Here is a 25,144-nt window from a genome sequence, read left to right as displayed (position 1 = left end):
TTGCTCAGAATGGGGGACTGGCTTGGCCAGAGGCGGTTGGATTCTGGGCCCAGGGTAAAGGCAAATAAGTCTCTATTAAGCTATCGACATTCCTGCATGAGGAGCAGATAGAGTTCTAGAGGCAGCCAGCTAACGTTTTGAGCACCTACTATATCCCAGGCACTGTTTGATGCTTCACCTGGGTCATCTCATTTAATCCTTATAAGGAAAGGGTATTGTTATTCTTCCCATTGAGAGGACAGTGAAGCTTAGAGAGAGGCTAAGTTATCTGCCCAAGGTCATATGGGACTCAAACCCCAAACCTATGTTGTTAGCCATTCTGCCTCCCAGAGCATCCTTCATCCCCTGGCCCCATCTTCCTAGCAGCCCCCAGCGGTTATGGGCCTCCATGCCTCCCTAGGAGCCATTCTCCCTTCCAACCCTTCCAGCCCTCTGCCTTACCCTCTGCTAGGAACTCAGGGAGAAAACAGCCCAGCTGAAAAATTAGGCCACGCTGGCGAGCACACTACTTATTTTTTTATGACTAAGATTAAGCTGACAACCATGCAAAACATTGCAAACCTGTGTCGGCTGCAGATTTAATACCTCACCCAGCCCACACAAATAATTCATGCTTCTGCATCGATGTCCAGAAAAAACAAATCAGCAAAAAGCTGGGCTCCTGCGTGTGTGTATGTGGAGCAGCCGCGTTTCCATTGAAGCAGCATGCCGGAAATACCCAAGCTCCAGGACTGCAGATCTAGCGTTTTGCAATTTTTTTTTTCTCTTAAAAGATTAAAGTACGTTTTCAAGTGATTGAAGGTTGGTGGGAGGTGTAAATGTGGGCACTTGTCACATTAATTCTTCAGATGATTAAGTTCTTTTCCATTTCTTTAAAGCTGTTTGCACTTGGGTTTGATGTCCTCGTTCTGGGTGAGTGTGTTGTAGCAGTTACCAAGGTGACTTTAGCTGACTTTCAACAATTTATTTTTCCCTCCAGCTTGAGACATCTCTAGCCCTGTGTGCTGTTGATTCTGCTCTCCCAACCCCCCTGCTCCCACCCCCAGTTGCTATTCATCAGCATTTTTGCCTGTGTCAGAGAGGCCCACCGGCTCGGAGGCCCCACCTGGCAGCCAGGCCTTTGGGGAGCATGGTGGTGTGTCTCAGAGGTAGCACAGGGAAGTGATGGTGAGAGTCACACCCTGACTTTTCCTCTTAAACTCACTCTGTGACTGTAGGCTTATCACCTCACTTCTCTGAGCCGCAGGTTTCCTGACCTGTACAAGAAGTGTTAACTATAGAGGAATCTACCTGGTGTAGAGTCCTTGCTGTGAGGACTCAGTGAGTGAATCTATGGACTCCTTACTCTGGAGGAGAGTAAGGCCCCACCAAAGAGGGCTGCTGTCTTTCTTGAGTCCTGTTCTTGTCCGAGCCCCGAGGGTGGTGTTTGGTGTTGCCCTCCTCAGAAGGGAGGCGTAGCCGCCGGGGTATAAGGGGAAGAGAGCTGGTCAGAGGTCCTAGGCTCCCACGGTGGCCTGCCACAGCCCAGCTCTGTGGCCTTGGATGCATTACCAGCTCTCTTTTGTAAAGAAAAGAGGTAGATTAAACAACCTCAGAGTTTCCTTCCAGCCCTGAAATTCTGTGACCCTCTTGGCCAGCATGTTTGTCTCCTTCACAGGTCTTGTGAAAGCGTTTGTCAAAGGAGACACTAGGGCAAAGGGCAGTTTCAGAATTGGCTTTGGAAACCAGAGGAAGGGACCACTTTGTGAAAGATCAGTCACATGCCACATCTGAGGGTGGATCCACCCAACTGGTGGGAATGGTCCCCGTTACCTCGGGAGCTTTATAAACCACTGCCTCAGTAGGGACTTGTGCTCTCTGATGTCACCCTCCATCCTGCCTCTGGGGAGGTGCTCTGAGTGTTGGGGTGCTTCATTGGGCCACAGGCCCCAGCGCTCAGCCCCCCAGTGTGTAAGGAGGTTGGGCCCCCACTGGCTGTGCGACTGTCGAGCCCAGACATCCTGGCTGGCTATTGCCGCTTCAACGATAAATAACTAAAGCTTCTCACCCCGTATTTTGTTCACTTGGGGAATTGTTCTGAGATTCACAGTCCAAACTAGGATCTGGCCTTTTGAATGAGATCAGTGGGTAACCCTCATTTCTGGCTGAGGCAGATTGGAGAGGTTGTCAGTGGGGGCAGCTGAATTTGAAAGAGCAACTCTTAGATTGCAAAGGGACCCCGTGGCCCAGCTGTGGGTGGGGAGCAGGACAGGAGGGAGCGTGAGGCAGCAGTGACAGCTCGCCATGGCTGGGACCACAGTCAGGAGGATCTGGTCCAGGGTTCCCGGGGCCTCGTAGCCCAGCAGGGTGGTGGCCCGGTCCTGCTGCCCAGCCAGGCTCACTGATCTGACCCCTGAGAGCCTGGTTTCCACCCCTCGATGAGGACTGTGTCATTTCCTGTTGGATGAAGGATGTGTATGTCACAGCAGCTGCTGGCCATTGGCAGGAGTGTGCATGCTCTGAGCCTGCTCTGATGGCAGCCTTTTCAGGGTCAGCAGGAAGGAAGCTCTCGGAGCCATGTCTTCTGGCACTCTAGCACCCCAGCCTTGGAGACCTTGGGGTCTGAGGCTCTAGGGCAGGGGAAGAAGGGCTCCCAGAAGCCCCTGCTGCTATCTTAGGGAAGAACAAGCTACTGTGACATAAGCTTTTATACAGAGTGTTGGCCAAAGATGAGGCTTCAGAGCCAGACCTACCTGCGACCACATCCGAGCTCCATAGTCCCCACTGTGCGACCTGGACAAGTTAGGTCACCTCCCTGATCCACGGCTCCTTGTCTGTAAAAGGGCCATAATAATAGTGGCCACCTCACGGGGGCGCCGTGAGGAGTAATCAGCGAGAGGTGCCTCACGCAGGGCTGGCACTCGGCGAGCGTGTAGTGAGTAAATGGGGGCTGCTGTTATCTTCATCATCAATCACCATCCTTGTCGTCCCTCAGGAGCCTGGCCTGAGAGCCTCCTGTCCTGCAGTTTTCACCCTGTGCTGAACCTGTTCCTGTGCTTGCTTCGCAGGAGCCGCAAAGACAGCCTGGAAAGTGACAGCTCCACGGCCATTATTCCCCATGAGCTGATCCGCACGCGGCAGCTCGAGAGCGTACATCTGAAATTCAACCAGGAGTCAGGAGCCCTCATTCCTCTCTGCCTAAGGTAAGCCTCACAGCAGACAACTTGGCCTCAAGGAGCCACCAGGCCTGTGCTTGCCCCCTACACCGAGGCAGAGTCTGGGGCCCAGGTGGGGAGGAGAGCTAGTCAGTCCGCTCCGTCTTGGGCCTTTGGGGGAGCCTGTGGACCCTGAACCCTCCCGTAGCCCTCACCGTGCTGGAGAGCGCTCCTTTGTCCAGAGAAGCGTCCCCCAGCCCTGCTCCCTTACGAAGGTTCAGTGACCTAGGGAGTCTCAGATGCCCTGCCATCCCACCAGCCCAGAGGCAGGGGTGGCAGGGTCCCCAGTAGCACTGGGGTAGTAGTGGATTCCCCTGAATCTGATGGGTGGGACTCTGTTTTCTCCTCCTTGCTGCTTTTCCATGGAGAACACTCAGTTCTCCAAACCCCGTGGCCCGCACAGCAGACTCCTTGAGGGACCCAGAAGCCCAGCTGTGTCCCTCCTGCTGCTGTCCACAGTGCCAGAAACCCACCCCTGTGGCCAGAATTCAGCTCTCTGCATGGGGATGCTGCACAGGGCTGAACCTGTTGCAGCTGGCTTCCTCTACAGCCCTCAGGGGTTCCACCCTCACTTTTATAGCAGGAGAAGCAGCAAGGATAACTCTAAACTCAGACAGCAGTGACAAGGAAGAAAGGGGTTGCACTGGTTTGGACCGTCCTCACTGTCCCTGGAGCCTGAGGAAGGACCTTGTGTGGTAACCAGCCTTGCCCAGTAGGGCAATGAGAGCAAGTGGCCAGAACGATCAGGGTCTGGCCAGGCCCCCACACCACCACCCCCAGGACCCCAACGATTTCCTCTCCAGCTCCCTCTCTGGCCCAGGCTCAGGGCCTTTAGACTGGTGAAGGGTTAATCTGAGACAACGTGAGAAAGCCAAGAGCAGGTTTTGCTTCCTTTGCTGACTGGCATCTCTCTGCCCCACTGGTTGCCCCTGCCTGCCCTTCCCCCAGGTGTATTTCCAGACTTGGGATTAACAGTCACTTCTTGTGGCTCCCTCAGAGTGACCCCACTTGGCTTCAGCTTTTTTTTTTTTTTTTTTTTTTTAAAGATGTGGCCTTGGTAGCCATTTAAATCTCGTGGGGAGCCAGGAAGAGGTGGAAGACAGTGCCCCGGACACAGGATTGTGCTGTGAGGGCACTAGGCCATCATCCCAGGGTGTGGGAAATTCGTTTAGGTGCTTCTTCACCCCCACCCTCCAAACAAAGGTGGGGCACGATCCCCCTTTTAGCCTTGGGCCTGACCTTGGGCACAGTACTAACTGGCCTCTCTGGCCTCAGTCTCCTCACCAGGACACGAAGGAGGTGGACTCCCATCCCCTTTCAGGCGCTTTGAATGCTGCTCTAGTATCTGCTAGCCTTGAGCACTTTGGAAGGATAACAGTAGAGAACTCGTAAGAGGCTTCTCTTGGGAGGTGTTGAGATGAACGTGTTTAGTTCCAGGCCCCTGTTAGTGGGCAGATGGTCGGTCAGGAGGGCATCTGCCAGACAGCCCGTCCCGGGGAGTGTAGCCTCCGCAGTCCCTGAGCCTTGGCCAGGCCTGCTCTCACTGTCTCCTGTTCCCACCCCCAGGGGCAGGCTCCTGCACGGACGGCACTTTACATATAAAAGTATCACAGGTGACATGGCCATCACCTTTGTCTCCACGGGAGTAGAAGGCGCCTTTGCCACCGAAGAGCACCCTTACGCAGCTCATGGACCCTGGTTACAAGTGAGAAGGCTCCTTTTCTTCTCCCTCCCTCCTTTCCGTGGGTTCTTCCTGTGCCCGCCCCCTCCCGGTCCTCCCTTGGCAGCTCTTGGCGGCTCCTCTTCCTGAGGGGCTGGTTGTGAGATGCCATGTGGAGTGTGGATGCTACTGCCTAGCCCACCAGCTCCAGAAGCACTTCCTGGCCTCTCCCCCCTACCCTGAGGCAGGAGCGATAACTCTCCAGGCCCTGGCTGTTGATAATTCTGTTTGCCATGGAAATTCAGGTTTGAGGGATGTGAGACTTTCTGCACACTGGGTAAACCAAGGAACAGGAAGCGGGAGGGTGAAGCAGGATGGGAGGAAGTGTGGAAGCCACTCTCGTGCTATATGGAAAGCCCACCAGAATTCCTAGAAAGTGGGCATCTGGACCTGGACCGGGCGCTGGGCTGAGATGGGCAGGCGTTGGCACACAGAGCCTCCCCCATCTAATGGCTCTCCTTTTCCTCCTGATGGACACCCAGCTTCTCTGTGCAGAAACCTGCTGGCTTTTCCGGAATACTTTGTCCCTCCTTTGCTGTTCTGGCTGGAGCACAGCTTCAAGCCATTGCCAAGCGGGGTGCTGGGGCCTGAGAGCCGTAGGCCTCCTTCCAGCCCCGGCCCCGTCCAGGTCTCTAATGGGTACTCGGCCCAACCCTGATTCCCACTCCCGGATGTATTAGAGGAACAACATCCTTTTTTGTTTGTTTGTTGGGGGCACTGGAGGAGGAACACTCGTAGACTTACCTCTCTCAGAAAAGGAATCTGACCCTGATCTAACAGGTGACTCTGCCTTGTTTGTGGTGTATGGTGGAGGGTGCGGGTGGGCGGAGGGATTACTGTAAAGGGGAAGAGAATTTTGCCAGTTCTGCAGGTTTAGCCTGGTCTGTGGGGGTCTGTGAAGTGTACATAGCATTAATGTAGGCATGTTTTTAGTCTGAGTGTCTGTGTCTCTTCCTCAGGCCAGTTCCTCCCTGCCCCTCCCCACCAAAATACTAACCCTTAATTAAAACAAACGGCAAACAAAGGACACCAACCACACTCCCCAGACTAAGCTGAGGTAGAAATGGAAGCCGGTGCTTTAGGGATATTGTGTTCCATAAATTATCTTGCCTTTTTCCACTGTTGTTATTACATTGTTTCATAACAAAATTACTTTGAACCATAAAGTTATAAATACATTTTAAAAGTCCCACTTGGTAACATTAGATTTCTGTCCATGTGCTGTTGGTAGTTGCTGTAGCAAAAGCTCTGAAGTATAACATTTGAAATTAGCCCAGCACAAGTGGAAAGGGCCTCCCCCCAGCCCCAGCGTGTCCCAGGGCACCGGGCTGCCTCTGTGGAGAGCAGGGAGGGGGTAGGCCTTCTGCCTGGGCAGAGCTGGGAAGGAGTGGGGAACGAGGGACCGTGTAGGAGACCCCCAGCCCCTGAGAGGTCACAGGTCATCATTCCTAGCAGGTGACAGTGTGTTGACAGGTCTCAGCAGAAGTGTCCTCAGATAGCACTTTTGTGTATTGAAGGTTAAGCACATTTCCTTAGGAAAGTAGGAACTAGAGTCTCCCCAAGCTCAAGAAGAAATTTCACCCAGTTGCCTTTCACATGCTCAACTCTGAACCTGTCCTTGGAGCCCCGCCATCCCCCTTGGAACATCTTCCTGCCCCCAGCAGAGATGGGGGGGGAGTCAGCATCTCCAGTTCTCAGCAACCTGGGGACCTGGGCCTCCAGAGGACTCGGCAGATGTCATGTGGCCCCCCAGTCCCCACAAAGGTCTGGGCCCAACCCTGATTCCCAAGCCCCTGATCCTCCGGCTACTGGTGTTCCCTTCCAGCCCTGCTCCCCCTTGCCTCCCTGGCAGCCCCTCAGTGAGCTTGAGCACTCGCCCTGCTGACTCCCAGCACATGGTCCCCTCCCAGGCGCCGTTGCCCCGGGAACGGGAGCTGTGGGAACCAGCCGCTGGCCTCTGCATGTTTCAATAAAGTTGCTGTGCTGGGAGCTGCTTAATCAAAGGCCTGTGTTATGGGCTCATTAGTGTGGTCCACCACAGGGGCCAGCTCACAGGGGAGCTCCCGGGAAGGCTGGCTGGGGCCCGCTCCCCGGGCACACACCCTAACTCACCAAGGGGTTTCTCAAGGCCCTTTCCAGGGAGCCCTGGGAAACCCACTGCCCCCAGGCCAGCCGGTCCTCAGCTGTGAAGCCAACACCCACACCAGCCCTCCTCCCCGCCCCGCCCCCAAAGCAGTCAGCACTTTCTGCATCTGACTGGCAGCCCGCCTTCCTCTTTAGGGTCTTGCCACTGTGGTCACAGGCAGCTCCCTAGCTTGTGGGAACCTGGGCTTGTAATTACTTGTGGGCCTCTGTGTCTCCCTCTGGGGCTGCCTGTCTCCCCGGGAGTCTGAGGACCTCCTGGAGGCCTGGGGTCAGGCTCATAGTCACCAGTGAGGGCCCACTCCACTGGGCCAAGAGGGACCCCAGGCTCCTCTGGAGGGAGACTCCAACAGAGAGGCCTGCCCTCACCTCCTACAGGAATCTCTCTCACTCATGCTTCCGGGATCCAGGGTGTCTCCCTGACCCCTGTGTACCCAGGCCTGCTGGGGGCAGAGCATCAGGAAGGAACTGGATGCAGCAACCCCAGGACTGAAGAGACCCAGACTTCTGTTCTCTTGGCTGCTGCTTGAACACTCCCTGTTGGTCCCAGAGGAGTTGGGAGGGGCTAGGATGACTTTCTTGCATCAGCCTTCAACAGCCTTGGAAGCCCTCACTCCCAGCCTTGGCACCTTGTTCTGGCCTCCAGCCCAGGCCTGTTATCTCTTGGGGAAGTGGCATGGCAGAGACACCCCACATGGGAGAAGAGAGACAAAGGAGAGCCTGAGAGAAAAAGGCAGAAAGTGAGGGAATCTGGGCCCTTTCCGGAGCTTGTGGAGTGGCCCCAGACAGGCCTCCACACCCACCTGCTCCTGGGCCTGCACCTGCCCTCCAGGCTCCTCCTTGCCCCATCTCTCCAGCCCCAGGAACGTCAAGGCCCCAGCCCAGAAAGTCAGGGCTGTCTGCAACCCCAGAGTAAGCACAGTGGACACTCCCTGCTTCCTGGAGGAGCTGGAGAGGCAGGAATCCTCCAATTCCTTAGGCTCTCCAGTTTCCATAGGTTGACACCGGACTCCTCCGTTTGCCCTACCATTTGCTGTTTTTATCTTTTCTGAGGTGGTAAAGGCTGTCCACCAGCTCCAGGGCTGTACAGGAGGGTCTTCAGACCAGGGGGATGCCTGCCAGCGTCCTCTCCTGCACACCTTCCCCCAGCATTCCTCATCCCAGTGGCTTTAACAAGCCTCTCTCCCTTGAGTCTGTCAACACCGGGCTGTTAGCCTCTAAGTGGGAGCCTGGCCCAGAGCTGAGTCGTTCATCCGTCCCCAGCCAAGGTTGATCTGAAGGGGGAGAAGTCGGCCCCAGAGGTCACACAGGGGTCACATCACCAAATATGAGAATATTTTTTTAAGCCCTGCAATGCTTTCTCAGCTGTGTGGTGTCTGACAGCTCACCCAGGTGGCCCCCCGTTCCCAGCCATTCCCTACCAGCCCTGATGGGAGGCCCAGGGCTTGGGAGAAGACACCCAGCAGCTGTTCAAGTGGGCTTCGCTTCTCCAGGCCAGGTTTGGGGAGTCACTGCTGGGCTCTCCTCCCAGCCCAGCGGCTGACTCACCACTGTCCTCTGGACAAACCGCTGCCTTCTCCTGTCCCCATGCACCCATTTGGATGTTGTGTGGAAGACACTTGGCGATCCCTGACCCAGGCCCTGGGCAGCTCCTCTTCCGTGCCTCTGCTGTTTCTCCTTCCACTGGTGAACCTAGCCACGACCTGGTCCCCCTGGAGACCTTTGCTTGGGCTGCCATGGGGACCTTAGTGTCCAGGGTACAGCCGTTAGGGTTTAAATGCCAGCACTGTGCCTAGGGAAGCACAGCAGCCTCCCTTTAGGGCAAGGACTGTGACGGCCCGCTCTGCCCTCAGCGGCAGCCAGCCAGAGCAGGGGGAGTGTGAGCCTGCTCCTGGCCGCCTCAGGCAACTCCTCACCGCCCAGCAAGGACAGGAAATGAAGGTGGCCTCCCTGTGCCACCACTGCAGTGGTAGCTGCCACACACACCTCTGCCTCCGAGCCTGGGGGACGGGGGTCCTCTGGGCTGTTTTCTCACTTCTGTCTGGCCGGTCGGGGTTGGGGGGCGCAGACTGGCCTGCTTCCTGGTCCTGTGTCCCCTGCTGCCATTGTGAGTGCCAGAGCAGCTCCATGGCAGGCTCTGCCCCGTAAACAGCACATCTCCTTCCCTGAGAGAAGGAAAGGGAAGGAAAAAGAAAGCCAAACTTGTTGGGAAGCAAGAACAACGTGTCAACACGAAGAGCAAACAAGGCCCCAGACAAAGTGTGGATTGTCATACTAAGGGGAAGGAGTGGGCATTGTCAGTGCTGTTTGCAGACTCAGAAATATCATTGACCGCAGACATTTGAATCAGATCTACAGCAGCTGGGCCCCTGCCTGTCCCATAGCCAGGCCTGCCCAGAGCAAGCACTGATGAAAGATCACTTTTCAGGTTCCTTCTGGAACTTGCTGGGGCCTGGGGAATTGGGAGATTGTTGACAATCCTCCATCTTCACCAACCAGCCAGGCTGTCCTAAGGCACTGGGTGTGAGCACCTTGGAGTAAGCTGCTGGCCTGTATTCCAAGCCTCATCAAAGGTGGAGGTTGGGAGTTGGGGGCAGGGAGCCACTGCTCCCCTCCCAGCTCCACCAGTTAGAGCTGGTAGTAGAGCTGCAGCCACTAACTCATCTGTATTGGTTAAAACTGTGCCCAAACCCACTTCCCCTGTGAGTGTATTTCCCCAGCACTCTCGCCACCATGATCTCCTGGAGGGAGGGGTTGCCTTTTAAAAATGCAGATGCCGGGCTTCCCTGGAGGCGCAGTGGTTGGGAGTCCGCCTGCCGATGCAGGGGATGCGGGTTTGTGCCCCGGTCTGGGAGGATCCCACATGCCGCGGAGCGGCTGGGTCCGTGGGCCATGGCTGCTGAGCCTGCGCGTCCAGAGCCTGTGCTCCGCAGTGGGAGAGGCCACAACAGTGAGAGGCCAGCGTACCGCAAAAAAAAAAAAAAAAAAAAAAAAAATGCAGATGCCTTGGCCTTGCCTGAGCTATTCAGCTTCAGAAGGTCTGGATTCAGAAAGTCTGGATGGGGCCTGGTATCTCTGTGTTTTCAAAATCCTTCTAGGGGAGTTTGCTGCTCAGATTGCTTGGGGGGCTTTCCCGTCTCACTAGAGAGTCTTCTCCCTCCAAGGGTTGGTTGTGCACAAACATAAGCATTTATGCCCAGCCCTTGGTGAGTACTATCATCGATGAGTGCCATTTTCATTACTGCTATCTTCTGGACTAGTGTAACTGTCATCTTATGTACACATTCACCAAGCTGACCTGGAAATTTGACCTGCTGTCCCCACTTGGAAACTGTATTGGGGCATGGTTTGCCTTCCTTTCCAGTTGGCCATCCTGGTTTTGAGCAGCTGCATGTCTGTGACGCCCAGAGTTCCAGCCCTCTTGAGCTGAGCAGGTGGCCGGGAGATGTGTCGTTGGTTTTCCAGGCCATTGGTTGAAGCCAAAGTCACCTCCACCTCCCCCATCAGAGGAGAGAGAGACGAGTCAGCTCTGAGCATACAAGGCTTCTTGAATTGGGGTACTTTCCCCAGACAGGAAAAGAGCATCTTCTACCACCATGAGGTCAGATCACTGTTCTTCTAAAGTCCAGACTTGTCTCCTCTCCACGCCTGCTCATCTGCACAATGGGAATGCTGGTTACCTCCCTTGCAGGACTGCCCTAAGGATTCAGTGAGATGATACCGGTCAAGCACTTGGCCCAGTGCCTGGCACACAAGGGAGGCACTGCTTCTGCTGTTGGCCGTATTATCATCACCACTCACTGTCATTATCATAACCCTTCCTGTTATTATTTGTGGCAGAGCCAGGCAGCTCCATGGGGACCCAGGGAGCTTCAAGAACCCGAAGCCCCAGAATTGCACAGGCTTTTCCCACAGTTGCATCACAACGGCGAGTCTGTTCCTCGTGAGAGCGCCCAGGAGCTGCTCCATCATAGCTGTCTATCTCCAGTGTCCTGTTGATAAGATCTGTTAACATTCTCAGCTCCAGGTCTGAAATATACAAAGAACAGGGCCTGTTTGTTCAATCCAAGCTTCTAAGGTTTAACTCCCAAAGGAAATTAAATTAGGTGCCTGGAGCTACGACAGTCTGTCGTGTTTCTTTGCAGGGAATGTCACCCTTAATATCATGCAGATCTCATGTATAATTTCCCCCGTTTAATTCTTTTAAAATGTGAAGTTTCCAGCAGGAACCAACAAATCACCAAAAGTGAACATTGAGGAGTGACTAGGGTTTGTCCCCTTTTTCGGTCTTACCATCCCCTCCCCCAGCTGAGTATAAAATGAGTCCACACACAGATCGTACCAAAAGCCACCATAACTCACCCTCTCTCCACCACCAGTTCCAGACCTTTGTCAGAGGAACTGGCTTAGGACTGAACTCAGTGTTGGTGGGTTTACCTTTACCATTTCTACAGCTGGTTGGAGTCTCCCTGCATGGTCACCGTCCCTGTGAACCCTCCCACAATCCCATCTCAGCCCCAGCACTAGCTACAGTGCCAGGCCTAGTTACCTCTCTGGAAGACATGTCCTCCCTCCGACGTCTCTGTGGGTTAGAAATCCGTTCAGCCTGGCCCGGACTGAAGCCGTTGTAATATAACTGGGTTTTAGGTACGCTTGTGTTTGTGCTAGCGTCTGCAGAGATAGCAGCAGGCCCCGGCAATGCCAAAACTGTGACTGTGACTTTTGTACTAGTCGAGCAGACCGGTGATAACTGGTAGAGAGACTCTGGGCTTTGGGGGGCAGTGGGGAGGGGAGCCCTGGGATAAGAGCAGGAGGAGCAAGGGCTCCAGCTGTGGGAGGAGGAGGATCAGGGTGGGATTGGGAAGGGGTCACGGTAGTCTGTGAGAGGAGCCAGCCAGTCCCGCCTTGGGGAAGCAGGAGGAAGGTGGGAGGGGGCACCTCAGGTGGGCACTTCCCTGGACCGGCTTTGCCTGTCTAAACCTTGTCTCTGTCTCCACTTGAAGCCTGAGCTCCTCAAACAGAAACTTTGGTGAGGAGTGGTGGGCCAGTGGTTGGAGCTGTTTTGTCCCTGACTGTGGGCTTGCAGCCTGAGAAGGAGATGACCTTTGGCTCCCTGTCAAGCGCGGGAAGGTACTTGTCCAGGTGGGGAATGGACTGCCTTCATGCTTGTGTTCCTGAGGCTCCACCCAGGGCCAGGTCTAGCAGAGGCACACAGGGAATGCTTATGGAATCAAATAGATGGATGGGCAGACGAGTGGAAGGATCAGTAAATGAGGGTAAGACCTCAGGATTTGGAAGCTGTGCTTTGGGCACTAACTTTAGAGTCCAGACAAGACCGGTACCTGATCTTGTCTCAGCTGCTCACCAGCCACGTGACATTGGGCAAATCACATAACCTATCTGTGTCTCAGTTTCCTCATCTGGAAGGCGATAAGATATATGAGCAGTTAGCACGGTGCCTGATGTGGTGGTGTTTTACCCGCTCACTTGGGGTAGTTTTCTCATTCCTTGCTCACACCTCCAGCCCATCAACTTCCTTCCTTCGGAGCCCTCCGTCCTGTGAGGTGCCCAGTGATCCTGCTTGCTCGCCTTCCTTTCTCTGCCATTTCACTTGATCTCACAAGCTGACTCTATTCCAGATGTTGAAACTTAAGTTCTCATCAGAGTGGACAACTCCCAGGGGAAACCTGATGGGTATTTTCTCAAGTCCTGGATCCTCCTCCTTGTCATAGGGGACTTTTCCTCAGAGGAGCCCCTCACCTTGGTCTTCCACTCATTGTTCTCTTCCTCCGTCCCCCCACCCCCACCCCGGGCGCTCACAGGCTGCTGGAGAAGGCAGAACGAGGCGGGGAGAGCCACAGTCCGGGCGACAGAAGGGTCTGCTGCCGAGGTCAGGGGGCCCCGTTGACCAGCACGGGGGTAGAGGGGTAGCGGAAGGGGTCAGGCTGGGCAGAGGAGCCAGTCGAGAAGACGGCCCACCAGGCTGAGGAAGCCCTGGGTACCCTTGAGCATTGCTGCTAACTGTGAAAACTGCTTTAGGGGGTGAGGGTGGTGGTTGTGCCTGCCGCATAGTGGGACCAGGCTGTCCTCTACGTCAAAGCGTGAAGCCACAAGACACCAGACTAGAGCAGCAAAGTGGGATAGCTGGGAGATGCCCTGGAGAAGAGGTTTCTTAAAGGAAAGCTTGAAGAACTCAGTGGCTGAATGGGGCCAGCAGGGCAGGGGTTTGGGAGCTTCCAGTCTGAGAGGAGGTGGAGGCCACGGATGGAAGTGGGAGTTAAGGAGTCCCTTTCCCTTCTGTAAAATGAGAGAGGTTGGTGTACAATCTCCAAATTCTGCAGCTCAGACGTTCTTGGATGTACCTTCCGGGGCATTTCCAGATTCCAGACGAGGCTTGTATTCCAAATCCAGACAGATCCCTTCTGTCCTACCAAGTGAACCTGGTTGGGCAAGGACAGTGTTGGAATCTCTCTTCTCTGCCCCTCGGCTCTTCTGTCTCCCCTCTACCATACTGCAGTGCACAGGAAGCCCGAACTGCCAAAATAGGGGTTCCTCCCCACCCGTTCTCGTGTCCCTTCTGGGACCAGCGCCGCCATCTCTCCAGATGCCCCCCCCTGCTTCCCATTGTCCTCTGATGTCCTTCCTCCTCTGCCCCCGTCCCTCTGATGTGGTAGACAGGTGGTGGTGGGCGTGTGGGTGACAGTCGGGGATAGGCCTCAGGCCCTTCCCTGTGTCCCTAGAACACATCGCAGTGGCCTCATAGCTCCTTAATGGCCTGAAGAAAGGTCCATAGTTTGGCAGTTAGCAAAAAGACCGTATATTTAAAACAAATAATAAAAGCCTGTCTTGTGCCTTCTTCCCAGATTCTGTTGACTGAAGAGTTTGTAGAGAAAATGTTGGAGGACTTGGAAGATTTGACTTCTCCAGAGGAAGTAAGCTGTTTGATTCTCTCTGATGGCAGGTTCCGGTCCCGGAGTGTGTGTGTGTGTGTGTCTCTCTCTGACGTGTGGAGATAGGCTGGAAAGGAGATGTTAAATGGCTTTATTTCTCTTCCCTGAACCACCCCCTACCCCACTGCCAGCCCTTGTAAGGACACCCAGCAAATTGTCTGAATTGCCAGCTCCTGAGAACCTCATTGAAGAGGCAGCCAGGGCCTTCAGGCTCCTCATTGAGGAGCACAGAGTCCTCCTCAGCCCCTGCTGTTCCCTGGCAGGTTCTGAACAGAAAGCCCACGCCTGCTGCCAGAGAACATTCCACGGGAGAGTTCTGGTGGGCAGCGAGGGACTCCGGCTCTTGCCTCAGGCCACCCAGGAGCCACTCTCCTTCCTCCCTTCTCTGGCCATGAGCTCTCCCCTCTGGTCCACCTCTTCCCGCCCTAGCCGAGCTGGCGGGCCAGGTGGGGGCCTGTGCTTTCCCTGGCTGTTCTGCTGGGTATAGGAATGGAGCCCATAATCCCCTCTGTTTTTCTTCCCTGTTCCCAGTATCCTCACTCGTGGGGATTTACCTCATCCTGGAAAGTCCCTTCCCCTCCCCCGGCCTCCTACCAAGCAGCACCCCAGCGGGTTGAGCCTTCCTGGCCTCGGTGCCCTGCCCGATCGGTTAATGGAACGTTAGCAAGCTGGCTGTCCTCCGGCTCCTCTTCTGGGCCCTCCCCTGCCCTGGGGCAGAGACAGACCCTTCCTTCTCCCTTTGTGCCAGGAAGCGTGTTTGGGGGAGAGCTCCTTCACCTCCCAGGGGCCAGGCTTCCAAGCTAGAGCGAAGCCAGGCAGGAGCCAGCTTTCAGCCAGGCCTGGAGCTTCCAGTTGCCGGGGCTTCCAGGGCCGAGTCAGCCAGGACACGGAGGCCACCGACAGACGTCCACGGGGTGGAGGACAGTGCACAGGGCAGGACTGGCCCGTCCAGGTCTCCAGGTGAACAGGAACTCCTCAGAGCCTGAGGTCACCCCCAATGGGATAGTGTCTTCTCTCTCCTCTGGGATGTGGCTTGATAAATTAACTCATTTATACATTCAGAAGTCACCAAGTACCCAGTCTGTGCCAGCCAGTCAAGCCCTGCAAGTCACTGGTCCCTGAAGCCTGGCTCCCATTCAGTCAGACCAGAGCCAGCTGCCCAGAAGTGCTTCCGGAGAGGCCATGTCGCACAGGGATGGCACCATGCCAGACTGTTGCTTTCAGCTTGGGTGCTGAGGGGGTGGAAGGGGGGTAGTCCAGGCAGGAGGGACAGGAGCCAGGAGGAGCTTAGGAAAGTAGGTCACTAAAAATGACTTTTTTTTTTTCTTTCCTGTCCAGAGGCTGTCCCCACACCCTGCCCTACTCTCCACTTTGGTCCTGGCTTGGACAGTCCCCCATCAGAGGGAGGGAGAGGGAGCCAGCCAGGAAGTGTCAGGCGCATCACTGCCAGCACCAGCTCTAGGCAGGCTGAAGGCCCCGCTCTTCCCTCCTTCCCGGCCTGGCCTGTCTGCTTGCCTGGCCCCCGGGGCAGCGGGAGTCATAAAAGGCAGACCCTGCTCCTAAATCGGGGAGCATCTATGAGCACCGTAGGACCCATGCAGGGTCCTAGCATACAGAAGGAATAAGATAGGTCAGCCTCTTCCCCTGCCCCTACCAGAAGCTCGAGAAACACAACCGTAGGCAAGTCAGTGATGCCGGGAGCCGGGTAGGAAGAGCTTGGGCTCTCCTTGGCCACTGCTGGCACTTCTCCGAGGCTGGTAACCCTGGGAAGCAGGTGAGAATGAACGGGGGGGGGCGGGCAGGATGGGGGTGTACTCCTCGCGAGAATGCACCAGGCCCAAGAAATCACCTTAAGCCACGCTAGCCCTGCTTCTCGGCACCCACCGAGGCTGAGCCAGGACCTCCTTCCCTGGGGACCCTTCGGCAAAGGCTACAGAGGGCCAGTTCCAGCGTTCTTCCCCACGAGCCTCAGAAAGAAGCCATGGCAGGGACAGGGCCGCAGAGTTCCAGACCTCAAGCCACTTCCCTGTAGCATCTGCACCCTCCCCTGCCCCCCATCCTCTAGCCCCTGGGCCTCAGGGAGCAGATTCCTTACATGCTTGAGGCAGAACCAAGGAAGTGAGCTGGAGGGAGGTCAGCACAGTCAAGAAAGAGTTAGAAAACAAGCCTCCTCCAACCCCAGTTAATTATTGGCAGGGCAAGGGGAAAGGAGGGGTCAGCGAACTCCAGCAGCTTGACCCCAGCCGCCCACCTGGGTCTAGCATTGGTGACTGAAGCCAGGCAACCAGTGGCCTGTCTTGCCCCCAGCACCCAGGGGACAGGGCCTCGGTGAGGGTCCTGGCCTCTCTCTAGGCAGCGTGGGAAGAAGACAGTGGGTTCTGCTAACCATGTATACTCTGGCTCTGTGCTTGTTCCGCCCCCCCCACAGTTCAAACTTCCCAAAGAGTACAGCTGGCCCGAAAAGAAGCTCAAAGTCTCCATCCTACCTGACGTGGTCTTTGACAGTCCGCTGCACTAGCCTGGGCTGGGCCCTGCAGGGGCCAAGGGAGAGCCCAGCTGCTCCCCGGTGACTCCAGTGTAACAACTGCGTAAACGAGACTCCCACAAAGAAAAGGACAAGTGTGAGGATGACCACGCAGCCACTGCGCCCGTAGCCCGCTGGGATGCCACGCACAGGCCGCAGGCCCCCCCCATCACCTGCAGCTCGGGGGCTTCCCCCGGCAGCCGGCCAAGCCATGTGACCAGGCCCTGGCCCGGGTGGGCCACAGTTGGGCAAATGCCAACCTTCCCCTCCTGCCACTGCCACAGGTTCCGTTTTGAGATGTGCCTCCGGACCTCTGATGTGCTCCTAGGTGGAGACAGGCCTGGTTCTCACCTACCCTCTGCCACACAGCCCAGCAGGAGGGAGGCGGAGTGGTCGCCTGCGCTGCCCAGCTCAACTCTGGGGAGCCTTTGTTAGTCAAGCTCCTCTGGCCATGGGACGATTCCTTCGATCGTGTTTGGTTTTCTTCCTCCTTATTTTATTTTGTAGAAACCGGATGGTATTTTATTGCTCTTCAAAGATGTCCAGAAGCCATCTATATAATGTTTTTTAAACAGAACTTTATTTCCACTTGAACTTTCTCATTCTCTCAGACAAGGGCCTGGGGCCATCTCCCCGAGCTGCCACCAGAGAAGGTGTCAGTGTTCGCCTGCCAGTCCGGGGCCCTGGAGGAGCCAGCTTCGCAGAGAGGCGTTTCTTCCCAGCTGGGCCTGGTGGAGCCGAGGCACTCCCCCATGCAGCCTTGAGCCCAGTTTAGCTGGGGCCAGGAAGGGCTGCTGCTGGTTCCCAGCTGGACTGGGTCCCCACAAAGTTCAAGGATCATCCGGGCCTCCGAGACTTGGTGACCGCGGCCTCACCTTCCAGGCGTTTTCCTCCCAACCAGGCGTGCCTGAGAGAGGGCGAAGCCCAGCGTTTCACAGACCATCCCCACCTGCCACTCAGGGCCTGGGTCTCCAGCTCTCTGCCACTCCCATCCCATTTCCTCATCCCCTGGGCCTCCCAACCTCCAGGCTGCAGGACTCTGGCTTATTAAAAACAGAAAAATCAACCTCTCAACATGTCTTTCATTTCGGTTTTGCAAACGCTGCACTCTCCCGCCCTCCCGCCCTCCCTGCATCCATTCATTTCTCATCCTTCATTCTCTACCCCTCGTCCTGTCTCCTTTCCTGCATCCTGGCCTCTCGCGGTCCTTGGTCCCTCACCCCAGTATTGCAGATCTTGTGGTCTTCCTGTCTCATAGCCAACCTATCTCTGGCCCATGGTTTTGGGGTTCTTCTTGGGTTTTCTCCCACTTTCGACCTGGAATCAGCAAACCCCTTTCGTGCCCTCTTACCCCCAACTCCAGGGACGGCTATTTTGAGATCACCCTTCAGGCCTTTCCAAAGCAAAGTCCTTTTGTCTGTCATGGAGCACACAGGCCCGTGCCCTGTCCCTGTCTGCAGCCACCACACACACAGGCACCACCGGGAGTGCCAAGGAGGCCCACGGGGTGCAGGACGCCTCTGATGAGCAGTCTAGCCAAAGAGCTGCCTCCAGGGGCCATGAGGGTAGTGGCCAGGCTGTTGAACTTCCAAGGGGCCACTCGGGTCTGGTTCCTTCTCTGCCTACACCAGCAGGGCTGCCTGGTTAACCCCATCAAACTCAGCGCTTCACGGCGGATCAGCCTGGCATTTGGGAGAGACGCCCCCACACACACACAAGCGCCGAAGATGGAAGCCCCTCTGGACCTGATGTTGGCAGCAGCTGTGCCTTCTGCTCTGAGGACTTTTTCCAGAAGGACGTTTCCTGGCCTTCACCCACCACAGCATCCCTGCCTTTAAAGCTCTTGTCTTCAGACATTTCATGGCCAAAGAGGTGCCACTGGCTTGCCTCCCTGCTTGCCATCCTGACCTGCCTCTCCACAGATTCTTTCTTTCTGGGGACCTGCCTCTACCTGCCTGGTTTGGCTTGGGGGGAGGGGCTATTTTCTGAGCTAAGTTTTGTTGTCAGTGTGGGAGGCAGAAGGGAAGCAGGGGAGCTCCGAGATGATGAGCCTGTGAAGCCTGTGGCCCCTTCCTGCCCTGTCAGTGTGGGGAACCTCCAAAATTCGGCTGGGACCAGCCTCCACCTCCTTTCCCTACAGTGCATGGGCTCTGGGGGAGAGGTAGAACATTCGCCATCTCTGCCCACCAGACCTCCTTTCCCTTAGGCGGTGGTGCCTTCCAGAGGTTTCTCAGGGAGGGGGCCCTCCACTGAGCTGCTGGCTGGTGAGAGGGGACCCTCACTGGGGATGAAGCGAGGCTGACCATGGGGCATGCCCAGCACAGCACTTGGCATATGATGGGCGCTCACTAGATGGACCCCTTCTTTCCCTCCCTGTAGCTCTTTGGGAGCCCTGACCTCATAGTAAGTTGGGGAGGTAAGAAGCCTCCCTCCCTAAATCTGCCTCTTCCACAGGCTTCCTCGAAACTTGCCCCATCCTACCCCGTCCCTCCAGGTCCCCGTGGCTGAAGCTTCCAAGAAGAAGGGACTCCCCCATGCTGTTTGCCAGCTACACGAGGCAGACGCCCACGGCTCCTCAGGTCCAGTGTGGGCTGCAGGAGGACCGTAGACCCAGCTGCCATTCTGTGGGGCTGGAGAGGCTCTTGCAAGGTCTCAGGTCTGGCTGAGGAGCTGGTGCCTCTTTCCGCCCTTCACTTCCCAAGGCGAGGCTTCAGGGCAGGGGCTGGGAAGCCTTGGGGAGAGTTTATTTTAAAAAATAAACACAGGGTCTTGAGACTGGGTTTTGAGATTGAGTTGAGAGCAAGGAAAAAACCTGAAGGTCGGGCCCCTATGGGGCAGATCAGGAGAGAATTCCCTTGACTGTATTTTTTTATCTGGTTGTCTTTCCTCTCTGGCTTCCAGGTCCCTGTGCCAGGTGAGGTACCTGGGTCCCTGTTGTAAGTCAGGAGCCCTGTAGAAAGAGCCCTCCTTTTGTACAAGTACCTGAATGCTGCAATGAGCAGACTTTTGTAAAATTTTATATTAGTTTCTAATGTCAATGGTGACTCGGTTCCTGGGGGCTGCAGCCAGCCTGGGACTTTTGTAAGAATTTTTGGGTGACTCACTTAGATGTCGTCTCCTTCTTGCCCCCTCTTCCTCTGTGTAATCTAAGTGCATTAAACGTATTTGCAGAAGTGCCTGGGTCTTGTGCTCCTTTCTGGCTGCCTGGAGTAGGGGAGAAGAAAGAAAGGGGCCCTGCCAGAGGGGGTGGGTTGGACTCAGCCACTTAGAAGAAGCCAGGATGTGGAAAGGCCCCGAAGACTGATGCTGGGAGTGGAGAGGGTGCCAGGGAAGCAGGATCACACAGCCTGTGACTCTTCAGTCACGCAGAAATGACCTCACAGGTACAGGCTCTCTTTCACTGGTCTTGAATTCCTGTAAGGTCAGGGGGGTAGGAGGTAGAACACAGTCTGGGGAGATGAGTGTGTGGGTCAAGACCCTCTCTTCCGCTTCATTTTCCTACCCACCTCTCACCAAAAACCCCTTTTCCCTTGGGAAGGTGGGCCTTCCTCAGGTCCCTGTGGCTGAAGCTTCCGAGAAGAAGGGGCTCCCCCATGCTGTTTGCCAGCTATACGAGGCAGGAGCCCACGGCCCCTCAGGTCCAGTGTGGGCTGCAGGAGGACCACAGACCCAGCTGCCATTCTGGGGGGCTGGAGAGGCTCATGCAGGGTCCTTATGCCCCTTTCAGCGAGAGCAAGAGACAGCACTCCCCTCACCAGGCACCTAACTTCAACCTCCTAATCCAGGGCCTGGGGGGAGGATGGAGGGGCAGCCTCAGAACTGGCCCACTGGGTGACACAGAGGCCAGCCTACCCTTCCTGTTAAATCCTCTGGGCCTGGCCTGGGTGAGGAGGCAGGTGGATCTTCCTTCCCTGGATCACCCAGCTCCTCTCTCTCTCCAGGGCCTGGTGTGGCAGAGCAGAGCCTGGTGCTCGAGGGGGAGAAGGCAACAGCCTGGGGCCTTAGAGGCGGGCAGGAGTAGGTCTACACCCAGGCAGGGTCCAGGAAGCCGCAGGACTGCTCTGGGCCCTCACGCATTGTTTCCCTTCCTACTAGGCCTGCTTGTGTTTCCTGGGGAATGGCAGGGCCCTTTTCTTCTGGTCCTCAGGATGGAGCTGTAGCACTGAGGGGGTTCTGCAGAGGTCCTGGGGGCACCACAAGAGGGTAGGGGGCAGAAGGAGTCGGCTCCTGTGAAGGGTCTCTTAGCTCCCCTCCCTGTCCTCTTTGAGATGCAGCTGTATCTGTGGGACCTGCCCCAGGGGGAGGTCACTCCTCCTTCCTCTGTGACCTCCTGCTGAACTATGGCTGCCCCCCCCCCACCCTGCCCCGCCCCTCCTCAGCAGTGGGGCAGGTCCTGTCTGGGGCCCTCAGTCCCTCTGGCAGTCAGAGCAAGGGAGCTGGGAGGGTCTGGAGCCAGGCTGACTATCCCAGGGTGGCCCAGGCCACACCCCTTCCCCTTTCTCCTTGGAGACTGGGGGCAGGTTGCTTATCTAATCCTCCTCATCTGACTAGCCTGGAAGGACCCAGGGTCAGGGTGAAGTACTTGCCCCAAAGAAAACAGAATAGCGAGATTCTGTGCTTAGGTGGTTCTGGGAGACAGGAGTAGGCTGGGGTTGTTTCTGGAAAGAAAAGGGCTCCTGGACCCAGAGCAGAGACTCTGTCCCTAGGTTTAAGGAGGGGAGAAACCGTCCATGTGATCTTTAATGTCTCCTCCGAAAGCCTGTACATTCCTCCAGGAGTCTGCTCTGCCCTATTTGGGGCATCAGGGGCCCTAGGGAGGGGGACCCACAGGCTCCAAGGCCATGGGTCTGGGGAGCCTGAGAGATTTGCCAAACTGGCCTGACCAGAAGGAGAATGCATGCTGGAAATGAGTGACTCAACCCAGCCTGCCAGGCTCTGAGGTTGGGAGGCCAGCGTGGGGTGAGGGGAGGGATTAGCTGGGCAGCAGAAGGGAGAGGAATGTCCCAAGACCGTAGGGCAGGGCAGGATGTGGCCTGGGAGGGTGGCCATCTAGGGACCCTTCCATGGGCTATGGTGGGACTAACCAGCCCCTCCTCCTCAGTGCAGGAAGTCTCTGCGGGAGAGCTGAGGGCAGGGTGGGGAAAGGGCAAAAAAGACTGCTGGTGGGTGTCCATGGTTTGTGTGAGCGCAGCTTTTTGAGGAACTTGAGGGGCAAGGGAGACTTTGAGGGGGTTGTGAGGTGAGCAGTGGCCTTACTGGGGCCAGAGAACTAAAAGAACCGACGCTGTTCCTCTGTTTTGCCAATCTCACCCACTACCACCCCACACGCCGTCTCAGTGCTGAAAGCACCAAAAGGAGGGAGAATGGAGCTTCTGGGTCTTAACCTTGACAAGCCAGAGGAAGGCCACCTGAGCATTATTGAGCCACTACGATAACACTGTGGGAATGGTAAGAACTAGAAAATATGTTCACTTGTCCTTTCAACAAACGTGTGGCAGGCACTCGGCTATATGCTGGGAGACTCTTCACAGGCCTGGCCTTAAGAAGCTCATAGTGCAGTGGGGGAAGACGGGCCTGGAAACAATTGCAAGAGACCTAAAAGGGGAAGGCGGTAAGCTGCTTTCGATCCTACCCCAGCTCCACCACTTGTTATCAGTTTGACTTTAGGCAGGTTAACTAATTTGTGCCTCAGTTTCTTCTTCTAAAAGTGGATATTCACTTCACAGAGGTTTGGCAAGGATTATACGTGATAATACACATGAAATGCCTGGCACATAGTAATTGCTCAGTTAGGGTTAACAGTTTATTAAAGGGCTATGCTAGGATATGAACACAGAGAAGGTGTCCAACCCAGTCTGGGGAGATTTATAAACCTTCCTGAAAGAAATGACATCGGAGTCAAAACCTGATTGATGCTTAAGGATGAATTGGGCAAAAGAAGGTGGGGCTATACTTTGAAAAGCTCTCCAGGCAGACAGAACAACAGGGGCAAAGCCCCAAAACTCTTCTTGGAAACTGTGGAGTTCCAATTGCCTAGCATACATGGCTTAAGTCATCCAGCTTTCACAGTAGGACCATCCCCCTGCCTGCTAGATGGAGAACATTTTGAAAGAGAGCTAGATTGGAGGCAAGGTGACCAGTCAAGCCTAGATTAGGGTAGAAGTGGTAGGAATGGAGAGAATGGGATTCATTCATTGAGTCAACAAATAATTATTGAGCAGCTACTACGTGCTAGGTCCCACTGTAGGCATCAGGGACACAGCATTAAAGAAAACCCCTTTCACAGATCTTATATTTTGGAAATGGAAGATAATATTTTTTTAAAGTAGAATACATAGTACATAGAGCTATGTGCTATGGAGAAAAAAAATAACGCAAAAGAGGAGGGGAGGTAGGGCTTGGGGAGGGGCACATTTTAAATACAGAGGTCAGGAAAGGCCTCACTGCCTAGGCTCACTTGAACAAAGGATCTCAATGAGAGGAAGAAGGGTGCAGTAGGGATATCTAGGGGAAGACTGGTTCAGGCAAAGTGAGGAGCAACTGCGAAGAGCCTGGAAGGGTGGGGCATGGGAGACACACCAGGTGTATTTGAGCAACAGCCAGTGGGGCTGGAGCAGAGTGAGAGAAAGGGGATAATAGGAGATTACTTACACAGAGGCCAGATCCTGTAGGACCTTGCTGGCAATTATAAAGTGAGCAGAAGAGTGACACAATCTGACATACTTTTCAAAGATGACTCTGGCTACTCTGTGGAGAATTGACTCCAGGACATAAGGGCAGAAACAGAAACCAGTTAGGACCTACTGAAATAATTAGGCAAGAGTTTGTGGTGAAGTAATGGAGAGGTTAAGAAATAGTCAAGATTTGCAAACATTTTGAAGGGGCAGCAGGTTGGAAAGCGAAGAGGATGAAGATTTTAGTTTCCAGTACATTGAATTCAAGGTATCTGTGGGACATCTGGGTGGAGAGCACAGTTGGTTTCATGGGTCTGCACCCAGGAGGGTGAGGATCTAAGGGAGACTGACTGGGGAGTCATCAGTATATAGACAGTAAAAATGCCTTAGGAGTAAATGAGGGAGCAGGTATAGGTTAGTAAGAGAAGAGAATGGAGGGCAGCCAACATTTAGGAGACGGAAATTGGAGAAGCCTGTGGTTAGAAAGATGTGAAGAAAATCAGAAGAGTATGATGTTTAAGTAAAGGGGAGCCGTCTAGAAAGGTGAGAAATGAGTGGAAGCCTTTAGATTATCCTGGAGGTCTTTGGTGAGGAGGCCAGAGAAGGACACTCCAACAGCTCCAATCTAGACCTTGTTTCTTTGCACTGTCTTTAGAGCATGGAACTGAGGATTAGGGCTAGAAAGCCACTTTCTCCTTGTTTATTCACTCAGACATGCATGCATGCATCATTCATTCAGCATAAGACCTCCCATGTAAGGGGATGCAAAGTACTAAAAGACACATGCTGTGTCCTTGAAGGGCCCACATTAACACCTCCACCCCCCAATCAGGAATAAGGAGATTGAAGGTCCTGAAGAAGAGAAGCTCACTGGTTTTATGGAAGGATCAGGGACCCTCGGGTCATTTTGAACTGAGTTTGAATCTCAGTTATACCTTTTTTTTTTTTTTTTTTTTTTTTTTTTTGCGGTATGAGGGCCTCTCACTGTTGTGGCCTCTCCTGTTGCGGCGCACAGGCTCCGGACGCGCAGGCCCAGCGGCCATGGCTCACGGGCCCAGCCGCTCCGCGGCATGTGGGACCTTCCCGAACCAGGGCACGAACCCGCGTCCCCTGCATCGGCAGGCGGACTCTCAACCACTGCGCCACCAGGGAAGCCCTCAGTTATACCTTTCTAAAAAAAATTTTTTTGGGGCCGCATTGGGTCTTTGTTGCTGCGCGCTGGCTTTCTCTAGTTGCGGTGAGCCGTGGCTACTCTTTGTTGCAGTGCGCAGGCTTCTCATCGCGGTGGCTGCTCTTGTTGTGGAGCATGGGCTCTAGGACGCGTGGGCTTCAGTAGTTGTGGCTTGTGGGCTCTAGAGCACAGGCTCAGTAGTTGTGGCACATGGGCTTGCTTAGTTGCTCCACAGCATGTGGGATCTTCCTGGACCAGGGCTCGAACCCATGTCCCCTGCATTGGCAGGCGGACTCTTAACCACTGTGCCACCAGGGACGTCCCTACCATTTAGAACATAATCGCTCATGACTCTGAAATCCATAATCTCCAGCACAAACCTCCCCTCTGAGTCTGTATATACAATTGTCTCCTCTAGGATTTCGTTTCCACTGGGATAGCTAAACCAACTCAAACTTAACTTAGAACTATTTAAAATGTCCCCACCCAAACCTAATCCTCTCCAATTGTCTCCTTCTGAGTAAATGGCACCACCACCCAGCCTCTTGTTGAGGCCCAAATCATAAGTTCAGAAGGATATACTACATATATACAGTGATAAGCACATCTTGATCCCATTCCTACCCCATTACTATTATGTGTTGATTCCTCTTCACCCTATGTCTATATCCTATCTAGTCCTATTGGCTCTACTTCCAAAATATATCCCAAATCTAGTAGCTTCTCACAACCAGCTTCAGGTCCAAACTCCTTACCATGACCCTGTGTA

The 25,144-nt window shown here is 54.9% G+C and overlaps 1 protein-coding gene across 3 annotated transcripts in view; it reads left to right on the top strand.

Moving 5' to 3' along the window:
* SUFU (SUFU negative regulator of hedgehog signaling) overlaps window positions 1–19,703 on the top strand; it is a 113,460-nt gene extending 93,757 nt beyond the window's left edge. For 2 of the 3 annotated variants that reach the window (XM_081228670.1, XM_081228671.1), the window contains exons 9-12: window positions 3,048–3,182; window positions 4,761–4,899; window positions 13,920–13,988; window positions 16,435–19,703. In XM_081228670.1, the coding sequence (XP_081084796.1) occupies window positions 3,048–3,182; window positions 4,761–4,899; window positions 13,920–13,988; window positions 16,435–16,524 (433 nt within the window). In that variant the 3' untranslated portion in view covers window positions 16,525–19,703. The remainder of the gene's footprint in view (window positions 1–3,047; window positions 3,183–4,760; window positions 4,900–13,919; window positions 13,989–16,434) is intronic. The other variant, XR_014015381.1, reaches the window with a different exon arrangement.
* The last annotated feature ends 5,441 nt before the right edge of the window (window positions 19,704–25,144 follow it).

This window comes from Mesoplodon bidens (assembly GCF_964165515.1).
Source record: "Mesoplodon bidens genome assembly, chromosome: 1".
NCBI classification, from domain to species: Eukaryota; Metazoa; Chordata; class Mammalia; order Artiodactyla; family Ziphiidae; genus Mesoplodon; species Mesoplodon bidens.
The sequence above is the reverse complement of the archived record's forward strand: the minus strand, read 5'-3'. Positions and strand labels throughout refer to the sequence as shown.